The 14,982-nt window shown below is 41.2% G+C and overlaps 1 protein-coding gene and 1 long non-coding RNA gene across 10 annotated transcripts in view; one reads left to right on the forward strand and one right to left on the reverse strand.

Moving 5' to 3' along the window:
• The window catches only part of Ryr3 (ryanodine receptor 3), a 538,051-nt gene that overhangs the window by 17,408 nt on the left and 505,661 nt on the right, over nucleotides 1-14,982 (reverse strand). For 7 of the 9 annotated variants that reach the window (XM_031371354.1, XM_031371356.1, XM_031371353.1 and 4 more), the window contains 8 exons: nucleotides 13,785-13,913; nucleotides 10,114-10,218; nucleotides 8,088-8,169; nucleotides 6,108-7,435; nucleotides 4,082-4,140; nucleotides 3,191-3,362; nucleotides 2,181-2,267; nucleotides 677-877 (listed from right to left, as the gene is read on the reverse strand). In XM_031371354.1, coding sequence (XP_031227214.1) covers nucleotides 677-877; nucleotides 2,181-2,267; nucleotides 3,191-3,362; nucleotides 4,082-4,140; nucleotides 6,108-7,435; nucleotides 8,088-8,169; nucleotides 10,114-10,218; nucleotides 13,785-13,913 — 2,163 coding nt within the window. Of the gene's footprint in view, nucleotides 1-676; nucleotides 878-2,180; nucleotides 2,268-3,190; nucleotides 3,363-4,081; nucleotides 4,141-6,107; nucleotides 7,436-8,087; nucleotides 8,170-10,113; nucleotides 10,219-13,784; nucleotides 13,914-14,982 lie in introns of those variants that run through there. The other 2 variants (XM_031371355.1, XM_031371358.1) reach the window with 2 other exon arrangements.
• Nucleotides 9,683-14,982, forward strand: part of LOC116090651 — a 13,024-nt gene continuing 7,724 nt past the window's right edge. The window contains exon 1 of the long non-coding RNA XR_004118763.1: nucleotides 9,683-9,771. This is a non-coding gene — a long non-coding RNA (uncharacterized LOC116090651). The remainder of the gene's footprint in view (nucleotides 9,772-14,982) is intronic.

The following is a 14,982-nucleotide window of genomic DNA, read 5'->3' on the forward strand; positions in this document are numbered from 1 at the left end:
AGAGTTTACATGCAGAGGCCATGGGGAAAGGGAGATACTCTGTGTCTACATGGGGAAAGGAGGAGATGGAGTCTCACTACTCCAGCTAAGACTCACTTCCTGACTGTTCATCTGTAAGGTGCTAGGCTCAGAAATATCTTTGCCATTTTCACCTACTTGAGCTCCCAAAAGGCTGCAGATAAAACCCTTTCCCATGGAACAAACAAAAGACTGATTGTGCCCCATCAGTCCTCAGAATCAGAGAGAGAAAATGTTGGTCCTTCAAACCAAGTTTGGAGTGGCTTGTTACATAGATAACTGAAACAGAAATACATCATTGAGATCCATCCTGGGTCTCAAATGGCTCCAGCCTAATGGGAAGGTACATTTATAAAAAAAAAAAAAAATCCAATAGATCACAAGAAAGCTCTCATGGCTAATTTCACTTGTGCCCTAGCCTGATGACTCAGATACTAAGAGGTACCTGAAGTGCTTCTCCTACAGCAAGAATTAGCTTTGTTTATAGGCTCACCTCACAGATTCTTACTCTAAAGCCTCAAGTTGGTGATTGAGACCCTGCAGTTGTAAGCAGCTCGTGGGGTACCAGCCTTATTCCTCTAGCATCTTAGCAGACTAAGTACTGGTGGAGATAAAAAAAGGAGTCAGAAAGAGAGTGCCAGATGGTTAGAATGCTCACCTTCAGGCAGTAATAGCCCACCACACAGACCAGAGAGATGACAGTGTGGACAATGGCCAGGGCACGCAGTGTTGGTGCCATATACCCAGTGCTCTCCTGAAGAACAAAGAATACCATCGCTTCTTCCTCATCGTCATCATTGAAGGAGTTCCACAGGTTTGCAACATTCTCTGCCTCTTCCTCTAAAGGTTCTTCAGTGACCTGGCCCAAGATACATACCCATAACTATCAGAAGGCGGCTCAGTCACTATGCTCTTCCTATAGAGTTTATATCATTAATATATAGATATGCTATTAAACCCAGCATTACCTGTGGAGTAACTTACTGATAAGAATCCCCAGTGTTTCTAATAGTTGCAAATAAGAACAAGGTAGAAACAAAATCTATCTCTTGAAAAGAAAGTAATTTTTTTTTTTTTCCAAGACAGGGTTTCTCCGTGTAGCCCCGGCTGTCCTGGAACTCACTCTGTAGACCAGGCTGGCCTCAAATTCAGAAATCTGCCTGTCTCTGCCTCCAAGTGCTGGGATTAAAGGCATGTGCCACCACTGCCTGGTGAAAGTAAAAATTTTACATTATGGGCCTTTTACTATCTGTAATACTATGGCAAGAGAGAAAGCAGCAACAGGTCCATGTGGATCACAAACACCAGTTAGATACATTCCATATTTTTCATTCTTTCTTTCATTCTTGGGTTCTCCTTCTGTTCCTACAAATGACTCTCAGTTCTACACGCCCTCACCCCAAGCTTTTATCCTGTAGCTTCAAGTGCCTGCTGGCTGTCTCTGCCTAGATAGCTGGATTTCCCTCAACCTTAGTATGTTTCAAACCAAGCTACATACACCTCACTATAGATGCCACTCTTCTATGGGCAACAAAACTTACTAGTTTGTCAAACTTTAGATTTATATAGAGAAAATACTGATTTGTAACAAATTGAATTGCTAGGTTTAATCAAGAATCAGCAGAAAGCTTGTTTGTCTCTTTCTTTGTTTTAAAGCAGACTATGTCAAGAATCCAGGATGGGTCTTTCCATGCCGGCAACATGCAAGACTCCCCTCATCAGGGTTCAAAATCTTCCATTATGGTGAGGGGAACTTCTGTTCCTAACTCTTACAAATTTTGCCTTCATAGCTTCTCATGTGTGTCAACAGGGATGGGGTCCTATTCTTAACTTATTCCCCAAGGAAAGACCTGTGTATATTATTTACTTCAAAATGCTCCATAGTTCCTCTCATGGCATCTAGCATACAGGGTATGCTCAATGTTTAGAGATTAAATCAAATAGGAACCCAAACTGGTGAAGTCCCCTAATTTGCTTTTCACGCATTTCTCTACATCATATTTTTTTTTTTTTTTTTTTAGAGATCAGTATCTTAGAAATTTCCTTGGACATTAACTTTTTGCTCCAATTAAGAGTAAAAGTTTAGTTATAGTTTCCCCCAATGTACAGCATGCTCAGTCTGTTGTATAAAAATCAACAACCCCTCAGTGGAGTATCATCACCTTATAGAAAAGCAGGATGAAGTTGATAGCGAAGGCTACAAACAGAGCAAGGAACCTCAGGTTGTAGAAATTCCTGGCCAGGTAGTGCTGAAAGAAAAGGATAAGCAGAGGTAGAAGAGCAGTGGGTAGGAAAGCGACCTCCCTTTCTGACACTGGAAGACGTGCCCCAGGGAGAGGTTGACAGAGGAACCTTTGCTTCAGTTTCCACTCTTCCAGGGCAGCACTGGCCTTGGAAGCACAAGCATGGTTGTTTGAGGGGAACTGGAAATGTTGACTATTTAAAATTGGTTTAAGAGCATGTTTGAGGGAACCTTACTGTGGATCAGATCACGGTAAACCAGATCTCACCAGCGTGTCACCAGCATCTCTCAACATGTCACCAGCGGAGGGCCAAGCAGTCCCTTCCCCTGTACACAGTGCAGCCAGACTATGGCCCAGAGTTCTTATCCATCTCGGAATCACAGCCCTTCACCTACTCTTCAGAGCTCACCCTTCTCTGCACTGCTTTCTTCCCTAGGAAACTCAGCCCTTGGAGGATTGAACTGTAGCTACCGGGGAGAATTTGACACTGCCTAGGGGCTTCATTGACGGTACAGCTAAAGTGTGGTCCTGGTTGAGCAGCGAGTGGACCTCAAGGTGGGAACTAACATATTGGAGAAATTATTCACATACAATGCTGAGGCTTGCTTGTACCTACAGTAACAATGTTTGGGGCCAGTTGAGTAACATAGCCTAATACAGGAATCTTTTTGTCTTTATCCCAGTAGATCGAACTGCTGAAATTTTGGATCAGGACCAGCTGAGTTCTTACACCATGTACATAAATCTGCTTGAGGGTGGTGTCTAGGTAACCCTCCATTTTCTTCAACACAAGAGAAACAGGAAGAGGAAAAGAATGGGAATGAAGTAGAGGAAGCGTGTCTAAGGAAAAGTAACACGAATAAGTGGCCAGCTATGAGGCCTGCTGGGCCAGCGCTCTAGTAGGAAGGCAGGAGGGTTGGAGAGCTCACCAGTAACTTGGTCTGATAAATCTCCAGACCTTTGAAGAAATTGGCCATGAAGGCTTCTGGCTTCTCAGCCTTCTGACCGCGCCGTCTTGTCTTCTTTACTGTCACGTCTGCCCACAGATACTCTGCTTGTCCCTCCTCCTTGACTTTGTCCTCCTTTTCTCTGTCTTCCATGCTGTTGGGGAGAGGGCTACTCAGCGAGTAGAAGAAAGGCAGGCCCAGCCTGCTCCTTATCAATCCACTCCCTACATGTGAAATCTATGTTTAATGAGTAGTGACCATTTTGATGATCTGATGTGTACACAGGTCATAAATATGAGTTTGTGCTATTTTGGAATTAGACTTAACAACTCTTTTTATTCCCATTCCAAAAAAAGTCCTTTCCTTACTAAGTAAGCCCTCTTAGGATTAGCACTGGCACCTACTCCTATAAGCTTGGACAGGAAGTAAATGTGGTGTCTAAAGAGCAAAGCAAAGGCCTGACATATAATAGGTATTCAATAAACACCACAGACTATCCACCATCAGTACTATATGAAGTTTCTAAATGTGGATATTTAATAATTGTTCAGTCAATGAAACCCTGGTGTACTATCGGAATTATAAAGTTGATAAGTGTATATTATAGAGCTGAGGCAAAAAAGGAAGAGGAGGAGGAGGAGGAGAGGGAAGGGGAAGAGGAGAAGAAGAAAAGGAGAAGGAGGAAGAAGAAGAAAGAAGAAAAGAAGTGAAAGAAAAGAAAAAGAAAGAAAAGAATGGCCAGGGCTTATAGAATACCTGTTGCCTGCATTGCTAGAAATCAGGTTTTGTATTTAGCACAGCTGTAGAATGGCAGCTGCCGTCAAGTATTAACTACCACAGGAAAGAGAGTAGCCCACACCACCAGGAACTCACTCAGCCTTCTCAGATTCAGCTTTTCCTTCTGCGTCATGCACTGCTTTCATCTCTGCTGCCTAGATTAAAAAAACAAAAACAAAACAAAACAAAAAAACCATCAACCAGTCAAGCTTCCTCAGAGGAGGAAAAAAGTTCACAACAAGCCTTTTTCTTTCTGGTTACATGTTCTAGTGGCTTTGTGGTACCCACCCCCCATCCCCATTACAGTTTCTCTCAGGGTTGCAGGCTGTAAAGTGTCTCGATGTACATCAAACCTGCTGTTCCTGAGAGACACCAAATCAGACCTCAAACCTGAAGATTCAGTTGCCTCCCCTATTGTTTACTCAATTCAAGTAGGACACCTATACTCAAACCTTGAAGGAGCCCCATGGAAGCAAGAGGAAACTAGAACACAGATCACAGTATGTTTAATCTGGAATCTTCCTCTATCTGACACGGCTCCCTTGTCATTGCCCTAGTCCCTCTGGTTCATAGCCACTGCACTCAATAAAACCACACCCCACAGTGAGACCTGCACATCCTCTAGGGGCCTGGCTTCCTCTCCATCTTCATCTTCACGTTGTACTACTTTACTTATTGCTTTTTATATTCGAATGCTCCAACATTTCCTCTGTAGGAAAGGAGTCTGACTCTTTCTGTGCACTAGGGACTTTGAGTAGCCTTACCCTCTACCTGGCTCAGGAAACCCTGGCTTTCCACATTCCTGCCATCTTTTAGAATTTGGCTCAGGTCATACTTTATCAGGAGCCTTGCTAGCTGCCCTGCTTATTGCAGATGATAACAGGAATTCTCTATATCCGTCCAAAGGACCTAGATGTTTGTACCATGTCCCCTCAAACCCACTCGTTTGTTTATTAAGCTGAGCAAACATCACAAACCCACTTCAGGCAAACTTTTATCTTTTCCCACTACAAACTTCCATTAAAGCAAAACTATTGCTTTTCTTGTTACCCAGAACACAGTCTGGTGCATGTGGCACCCAAATTAGTTTCTATCCTTTTTCAAATAGTTATATGTCATGAGCCTATCCAGGAGCAGTACAAAACGAATGATACAGTAAGAACGCCTATGTTGGTGCAGCCCTCCCTGGCACTTAACACCTCTCATTTGACTTTCCATTTCCCAGTATCTCCTGTCTTCTGAGTTGCACCAACTTGTCTAGTGTCTGTCTTTTCTATAAAATTATATGGACAAAGGATTTATCCATTACCACTCAAGTCTCAGATCCCAGAACAGTGGCATGTGCATGTTAATGTTCCAATAAATAACAATGGAATTAGTGAATGGATGTGGCCTTTGTCTGCAACCTCAATTCTTCCTGTGATGCTAAAGTGGCACCATGAGTTACATGTCGCTAGAGAAGGGACCATGCAGAACACCCTGTGGCCAATGACCTCTAAGTTACTTTTGTCTTATCCATTTGATCTTGTTGACTGCCTCAAATCCCTAATGATAAAAATGTTCCAGGCATAATGTGACTCACTGATATACTAAGCTATCAAGAAATAGCAATTATAATCACCAATATCATATAAAGTTGCTAATTATTGGTGTCTAGTAACCTTTCCAGGAAATGAAACTGATTTATTGGGATTGTAAAGTTAATAAGAGAAATAGAACATATCTACTATAGAGTTTCAGTGAAATGGAATGTACCAGAGCTTACAGGATACATCAAAATACTGTCTCAGAAGACATCTTCTCATCCACTACACTTGCTTTTCTATTCTTTCACTGAATCAACACTAACTTTCACTGAATAACACTATGAACACTAACCTAATAAAAGTCTGAAGCAGGTGAAGGTGTCAGATCATTATGTTTAAACTTTACAATGTAGACTAGAAGTCCTTTATCTAAGTCTCAAGCTCACCACACCTGGTCAATGTGGAATGTCAGCATAATCCTATCAGAACCGGTGTTAATGTAGTATCAATTACCTGTGCAAACCATGCCAGTGCTGATTGCAAAATACAGTTAGATTCATTTGGGGATAAGGACAACGGACTGGAATTAGGTTTACCTGTGCTTTCCTTTTCTTCCTCACAGTACTCTCTAGTGTTGGGGGTTCGTCCTTGCCGATAATTTCAGAGAGGTCACCTAATCCCACTTCAGGCCCTTGCTTTAGGCCACCTTCTTTCTTTGAGTGGATTCCAAAGAGGTCTGACATGATGTCTGTATCTCCGGCCTCACCCTTTACAAAGTGGACCAGCTCAGTGGTGACGCCTGGCTCAGTCACTTCCGCCCTGTCAGTCTCTATTACATCATCATGGATCCCAAACTGGGTGGGGTCAGGCATGTCACCTAGGATCTTTGTCACCCTGATGTTCTTTGCCCCTTCTACAAGGCCCCCTCCAAACACTGTGTTCCAGAGGATCTGGAAGATTCCTCCCAAGATAGTGAAGAGCAATTGAAAGAGGCCCACAAACAGCATCCAGAAGAAAGAGAAGAACACCTTGACTAGCTCCTTTGCGCTCATCTTTTTCACATTCCTATATTGTTTCCTGAGGTTCTTCAAGGTTGCCCTCTTCAGAAACTTGGAGACATTTCTCTTTACTGAGGCACAGGCCATGGCAAAGGCAGAGGCAGACTCAAAAGACTTATCTTCCTCCTCCCCCTCAATTTCTATTGCATAAGCAGAATCTTCATCCTCTTCTTCTTCCTCTTCCGGCCTGTCAGTTGAGTCAGATTCTGAGATCTGAGATGCTAGTTGCATCTCAAAGATTGTATCCTCACAGAAGTTCACAAACAGTTCCATCTTCTCTTGTTCCCCGCCTTCATTGACAACATCAAAGATGAACTGTCTCTTAGATTCCTTCACTTGAGGCTTTTCCCACTGAGTTCGACTGGATTCACTGATCTCAAAATAAACACGCTCAATTTTCTTGGCCCCACCCATGATCTCGATTCGACCCAGGTATGGTTCAAAGTAATTTAGTACACTTTCTGCTGGGTCCAACAGACACTTGAGACGGGAATCGTTGGGCATATGTTCAGAGAGATTTGTCAATAACACTGCCACATTGAACCCTATGTCCTTGGCTGGCTCATGGAACCTCTCTACAAAATCCACATAATTAAACATGTCATTCTCATCAGCCTCTGTACATGAAAGGAGAAAGTCAATCTCTGACTGTGTATATTGCTTTAGACCTTCCATGGCCTTCTGAAATTCTTTTCGAGAGATGATCCCTTTGCCATCTGGGTCATATTCTTTGAAGGTATCTGAGCTGGTTAAGTCTTTAAGTTTCAAGAACATGTCAAAGAATTTCAAGATCATCTCTACATTAGTAGATGATTCTACCAGCGTGTCAACCATCTGCTTTCCAATAGTCCCATTTACCACATTTCCTGTGAGGCAGGTTCAAAAAGACATACAAATACATAAATGAACCCAAGTTATCATGCAACTGGACAGGCAGCTATTTTTAGAAGACTTATGTGCCAAATTAGTCAGTTCATTTCTGACCATAACAATTTAAAAATAGGAGAGAGCAGCAAGCCATATCAACTACCCCACCAGGAGCTAAGGGACAAGAAGCCAGGGCAAGAGGGAAATGGCCACACCATGGCCTTGTTTCTGCCCTAGGGCCTACGAGGTGGTTTTATTATTAGATCTCTGGGAATACATAGGGATACATGGCGTCCCTTTGATCCCCTTTGACCTGGGAGGGTGCCCAATTAGATGGCTGGCATACACACTGGCAGCCAGATGTGTCAAAAAGCAATGGGTAGAGGGAGAGGATAGGGAGGGGCAAAGCTTGGAGATTTTCCCCAGTTCATTCTGGCTTTCCTATTGGCATCAAATGAGTTGGTTTCAGGCTTTGTCCATCAGACTATGTGCCCCTCACTCATTTTTTTTTTTCATTCTGAAAATTTGTCATTCTAACCGATGTCTTATGACATCAGTGACCTGTGAGAAGGATAATCTGTATGATTAGTAAGGTTAGTACTCAGACCAATTACAATTGTGTGAATGCCTAGTTATACCAGACAGCCCAACCTTCCAGGAGGGACAGAAGCATCACCACCATGTCCTGAAGGAGATCCAAGAGTTCCTTCAGCAGCTCGATCTGACTGGAATCCTAGAACAGAAACAGGAGATACCCCTGAGCTATCTGATCCCTCAGCAAAGTCCAGGGTAGTGGGCAAGAAGGGCCTGCTCTGGAAAGGTCAGCTGAAGGCTGCATCAAGTCAGGAATGAGCTCCCTTCTCGATGTGAGAGAAGGTGGCTTAAATCCAGTACCTGGAGTACAGGGTTGCTCATCCAACACAGCTCCTTCACATTCTGCTCGGTACAAATGCAGCAGATATACAGACTGTTACTAAAAGCTGCCTAACAGCCCCATACTCTAAAAAACCTTCAGGTACTTTTAAGTTTATTTGCTGTTTTCTGTACTGGAGAACTACCTATCATGAGCTTCATGGGAGATCTTGTTGTAATCCAACTAAGGAAACATTAGATTACCAATTAGATTCTCCTTTCTTTGTGGATTAGATTACCCCAGTTGTAGTTGGTGGTGATCAGAGAGCCACTGAATCCTTAAAATAGTATTTAAGCATGCTATTCCTTTGGATAATTTTGATGTTCTGTTTGGTTTTAATATGAGCAATACAGGCAGAGTGCTGGAAAACTACCTCTGTGTCGCAAACCCTTCATCATATACAGGACAGTATGAGAAAGAGCTCATCTAAAGGTGAAATGAAAATTAGAAAATTATGCTTGCAATAATAAACTGAAGGCAATTATTTATTTACTTTAGTCTTTTTGAGACAGGGTTTCTCTGTATAGCCCTGGCAGTCCTGGAACTCATTCTGTAGACCAGGCTGGCCTTGAATTCAGAAATCCACCTGCCTCTGCCTCCTGAGTGCTGGGATTGACAGCCTTAGCCACCACCTATCAGTTTGAAGGTAATTCTTCTTCTTCTTCTTCTTTTTTTTAATGTTCTCTGGGCCATACTTGTTTTATCAATTCTCTGTTACTCTTGTCAAAAGCTTTGTTGAGGAACTCTTCCCTACCCTATTGTGTGTCATAGCTCTACTGAAAAAAAAAAAAAAAAAAAAAAAAAAAAAAAAAACAACAGCAGCAACAGCAACACTGTAGCAGGACAGACTACTAGAGCTGAGAAGAGACCTCAGAGGCCATGCCTTCTAACCCTCAACACTTTATAGATGATCAAACCAAAAGCCGGAAGTGGGGAGGAACTTCCCAACTGTCACTGATGAGGACGAGGTGGCAGAGGAGGAGCTCTTGTCTCCAGATTCTCTACCCTACACTGTCATGGTTGACACAGACATGGACACGTTACTGCCAAATTAGTAGTCCTTCCAGAACTCCTTTCCCATAAGGCCAGAGTCAAAAGGGGAAAAAAAATGAAGGGTCAAATAGCACATTCCAAAAGAGAGGAGGCAGGTGTGATAGCCTTGAAATCTTCAGATTTAAATTAACGCTGCAAATGTCCCTCTAATCAGTCTGAAACACATCTTGAAGTGCTTCCTCATGTGTTGCCATGGAGAGAGGCGATCACCGACTACATATGTTACATTTATTTGTTCATAATAAATGCTCTGAGTGGTTCTGATTCATCCTGCCAGAGAGATGGGGAGAAGGAGAGGTAGAGATGGATAAGGAAGGGAAGCAGGGGAAGGGACATTTGTGGATGACAGAGACATGCAACATTTGGCAGGTGAGAGACAATTGATGTATGGTATTCTAAAATGAAAGGACGGTGACAGGGAAGCAAAGGGGATGAGCACCATGGAACGCAGTGTTGAGGCACTTACAAAATAGTAGGTTGGTGGGACACAAGGAAGGAAGAAGCTGCGTTCATGCAAAAGCCCGTCTGGGATGCCCCTGAAGACATACATCTGTTTCCAGTTTTGCTCCTCCGTTTTAACAATCAGACCTAATCTGTTTGGCTTTCCCAGCCTTTGATTAAACAGCCGCACCCACAGGGGAAGTTAAAAGGAAAGGAAGTTAACCCAACATTTCACTGTAATGGAATGTGTAAAGGAACAGGCCACAGTACCTGAGAGAGCTTCATCTGCATGTTAGCAAATACATGGAGGAATCCGACCACTGCATCCCACAGCCTACTGTGAGCCAGGCTCTGCTGGTTCCCAATGCAAGGGCCCTGGAGAGAGGAGACAGCCTGATTCCACATCGTGTCACCCAGAGTCCATCCTATCAGGGCATTTGACTGAGCTTTATGTGAGAAGGCAGTACCTTTCACACTCATTATTTCATGCTTCAATAGTTTCCCAATTTGCTTTTCATTCTTTCTAATTACAGGAGTTTCTCTCTAGGTGGAGAATGGGGGTTTCATAGCCCACTGATTGTCTTTTAGCTTCAGAATGAAGAATATAGTTAGCAAAATAGTTAAATGCTGAGGTTGAAGCAGGTCCGAAGGGCATTCCTCTACATCAGTAGCTCTTGATCTTCTTAATGCTCCATCCCTTTAATTCAGTTCCCTATGTTGTGGTAGTTCCCAACAATACAATTATTTCCACTGCTACTTCACAACTGTAATTTTGCTAGTGTTATGAATCATAATGCAAAATATCTGTGCTTTCTGATGGTTTTAGGCATCCCCTGTGCAAGGGGCGGTCAATTCCAAAGGGGTCATGACCCACAGGTTGAGAACCACTGCTCTACCCTGCCTTCACCCAGTTCTTTCCCTGAAAGGTTCTTTAAGGAAAACAAGGGTATCAGAGACAGTCTACCTGCTGTTTTCAAGCAGAGCTCCATGTGAGTGCTATAACTTCTGATTAATCAAAAGTTCAAAGTCTCAGTCATAATCTCAGTCATCAACTACTTCTAGGGTTTTTCTTACCAAGTTAAACATTATATATAAATACCAACTCAAATGTAGATGACTTAGTTACCAGTTTGCTTTTCCATGATAGTAACCTTTCTATTTGTGGTCATCCTTCCTTAACTTTCCTTCAAAGTCTTGGGTTTTTGTTTGTTTGTTTGTTTTGTTTGTTTGTTTTAATCTTTGACTCAACCCCCAAATTTCTCTTCAATAAGAAAGATCTGAAAAGGACACACATATTATCTCACAAACATAAGAGTCTTAGTAGGATTCCCAAGGAAAAGTTGAGAGGGAGAAGTACTACCTACTTTCCCAAATCAAAAAACTATTGTTTAAAAGTTACTGTTCATCTATGTTCAGTTTCTGGTCCCTAGAGGTCCCATTTTCTAGGTAGTACACTAGAGGCCAATAAGTTCATTACGGCATAAAACTAGTTGTTGAAAGAAACATGTATTTACATAACATGGGCTCCTCTGGTGTGTTGAGCACTCCAGGAGAAATCTCTTCTTGCTCACAGGTTCTCCTCTGAGAAGTCTGAGTCTATCACTGGGTGGGATACTACTGCCCTCTCCTTAAGGGAGCCTTTCTCTTTCTACACTTGATCTTAGCCAAAAGGCTGAGAAGTGGTAGCCCTTCTCTTTTTACTTTGCATTTTAATACAGTTTAACTTTGCTACATTAAAAAATCCCATTTTCTAGGCAGTACACTTAAATTTTGTATTTATTTTTATGAGAAAATAAAATCTAAATGAGCTAGTTACCTCATGATTTGGATGGTGAATGAAATCCAATTGCCTCCCCTTCTTTCCTTCCTTCCTTCCTTTCTTTTCTTTCTTTTTTCTTTCAGTACTGGGGATTGAACCTGGACCTCCCACATACCAGGCAGAAACTCTACTATTGAGCTACATCCTCAGACCTTTTAAAATTATCTAAATTTTGAGACAGGGTCTCCATAACCAGCTGGCCTTGTATCCACTCTCTACCCCAGGCAAGTCCTGAGCTTAAGATCATCCTATCTCATCCTCCAGATAATGTTTTTCACAGAACAAATTTCAACTCCATGATATAAAAAAAGAGCCACACTCTGATTTACAGAATGGGGAGAGAAGGAAATGACAAGAAGGGATGAAGCACTCCTCTTTTCTGTCCTTGTTTTTCCTTCTGTTTCACAAACTGAAGTAATTGTTGACATTATGTCTCATGAAGTCTCTCACAATCTTATCTCCATGACTTTTCCAAAAGACTAGTACACCCCGTTCTTTACTTATCCACAGCCAGTATTTATCTGTAAATGACACTGTGGTCTGGGGTTCGAGAGAGCTTTCTCTTCCATTGAACTCATCTGTGTGCACTTTATTTGTTTCATTTATTGTTGTCTGACTCTGAATCTCAGGGTGTTGTTCCAACTATCCCCAGTTCCATTTCTCCATGTGTGCTACATAATAGTTATGATTTGAGCCATAATGTAAGTGGTTATTTCAAATCTTGTGCAACCATCTCCTACCAAATATTTTTCATCATGGATATGATTTTTTTTCAGTGATACTAAAAGCACTTTCATGGTAGAGACAATAAATTATATTCTTTTCAGGAACTAAGGAGAGAACACAAGCTAAATGTTTTGTTTAATCGATAAATGAGCAAATATTTAATCCATGAGTTTTCTGGTTATGATAATATAAAAATAAAGTGTCAATTCTGCTTCTAAAAAATCTTGTATCACAGAAAGCTGATATGGCAACTGGTTATATAGCCAATTGTACCTAAATACATCATTCATCTCTCTTTACGGTAGGTAGAAGACTGTTGTAGGAAATAAATATTGTTATGGAAAGAGAAAGAAAGCTAAAATATTAAGGCAGAGATCCAGTTGTTATTACTTGACTTAACTTCTTCCATAGAAAGAGCTCAAAGATTTAGGATTTTGTTGTTTATTTGATTTTATGACAGAGTCTCACCCTGTCACCCAGACCAGGTTCAAACTCAAGATCATCCCACCCCAGCCTCCAAAGTCTGCGATTAGAGGCATGTGTCACCATAGGTGGGCCGGATTCTGAGGCTTTGTTCATTTGCTTGTTTATACCATTGTTCTATAATTTTATGTCCATGCTTACTGAACACCAGATATTGATACTTTATTAGATATTCTAGACTAAAGAATGTTAAGTTGAACACATTTTTTTCTTTTGTGGTTCATTTAAAGTCAATCTCGAAAGGGAAACTAAAATGTGTCCTCTCTTGATTTTGAGACAGGGTTGTCTCTGTGTAACAGGGCCCTGGCTATTTTGGAATGTGCTTTGTAGACCATGCTGGCCTGGAACTTACAGAGATCCACTTGCCTTTGCCTTCTGAGTGCTGCTGGGATTAAAGGCATGTGACACTATGTCTGGAGGGAAGCAAATGTAATGAGGTAAATGAAAATAAAGAGTGACAACACTTTGAACAAGTCCCAGTTGGGGACCATAGACTATAGGAACTTCATAGACTACAGGTACCAATGGTTCCTTTTTCTAGATAAAAAATAATGTCAGCATTGGTGAGTACACAGACCAATCACTGTGTGATCCAAATACTCTTTTCTTAAAAAATGATTTTTATTTATTATTATATGTAAGTACACTGTAACTGTCTTTAGACACACCAGAAGAAGGTGTTAGATCTCATTATGGGTGGTTGTGAGCCACCATGTGGTTGCTGGGATTTGAACTCAGGACCTTCAGAAGAGCAGTCAGTGCTCTTACCTGCTGAACAATCTCACCAGCCCCCAAATACTCTTTAGAGAATATAGAAAATAAGAATGTTAAAAATATTCTATTTGTTATCAGTTCTACATTAGGTGTTAATTAGGTGTTATTAGGTGTTATTAGGTTTTAATAAGACACCTACCTGAATGTACTCTGTAAGAGAATTAAAAATTTGCTTGGTGACTGCCAGAGCTTTAGAGAAATTGTGCTGTCCAGATTCATCAATGATGTCCTTTCCTGAATAGTACCAATAGAAATCGCTGATTGATTCCTAAAAACAAACAGCAGAGTTTGATATTTCTCTGTCTGAATTCAAGGAAAGTAAACTCAGTGGACAAGAAGAATTCAGAAGAATCCCATATCTCTATGCCTCTGCTATGACAGGAGCTGGGGACCCTGTGAAGATGGACAGAGATATTCCTAACACCTACCTTTCAAACACACATATGTCTCCAACGGGAAAAAACACATAAGGGTGACACCCAGTCTTTAGTACCCGGGAGACTATGGTATATAACATTCAAAGTGAACCACATCCACCAAAGATAATAGTGATTATCATCCAGTAACCATAGTAACAGCGAAGGAACAGCAGCTAAGTGGCAGATGTTTTTCTAAGTAATTTATGAATATCAAACCTCTCAATAGTTATTACCACTTTGTGAGGCAAGTGCTACCCATCATATAGATGAGAGAACTGGACCACAGGGAACTTAAGTAGATTATTCCTGATTCCCAGAACATGGTAAACCAGGTAGAGAAATCTGTTACAGAAAAAAGTCAGGTAACTTCTCAACATCAACAACGTGAAGACATATCAAATTCTTATTGCCATAAACAGGTTTTTCTCATAAAACTATACTTCTTAGTCATAAGTTATTTGATTATTCTTTCTTGGCCATTGAGGCTGTGTGTTCAATGACAACACTAACATCAGCTAGTATTTTACAATATATTTCATATCTAAGATCCTCTCACTTTGTCTTTGAACACATGTTTTAGGAATTAAAACTTCCCTTAGGTGTGAAAAAATAGATTACAACTCCTTCTTTGAGAGCCAGATGATACAGCCTCTCTGACTAATGTAGGCCTAATGCATATGTTTTCAACTTAACAGTGGTATTGGAGTGGCATAGATTCAGTTGAAATTGTACTTGAAATTCTGAGTATTGTTTTCTCAACTAACAATTTATGGTATGATGCTCTCTCATAATGCTAGGCAGCAGCCATGAACCATAGTTCAGAGTTAGCCACACAATCTTAAGAATAAACTACTCGCTTAGTTAGAGTTACACCGAGGTATTTTATATTATTTGTAACTATTGTGAAGGGTGTTGTTT

The sequence above is a fragment of the Mastomys coucha genome, unplaced genomic scaffold (assembly GCF_008632895.1).
Source record: "Mastomys coucha isolate ucsf_1 unplaced genomic scaffold, UCSF_Mcou_1 pScaffold15, whole genome shotgun sequence".
NCBI classification, from domain to species: domain Eukaryota; kingdom Metazoa; phylum Chordata; class Mammalia; order Rodentia; family Muridae; genus Mastomys; species Mastomys coucha.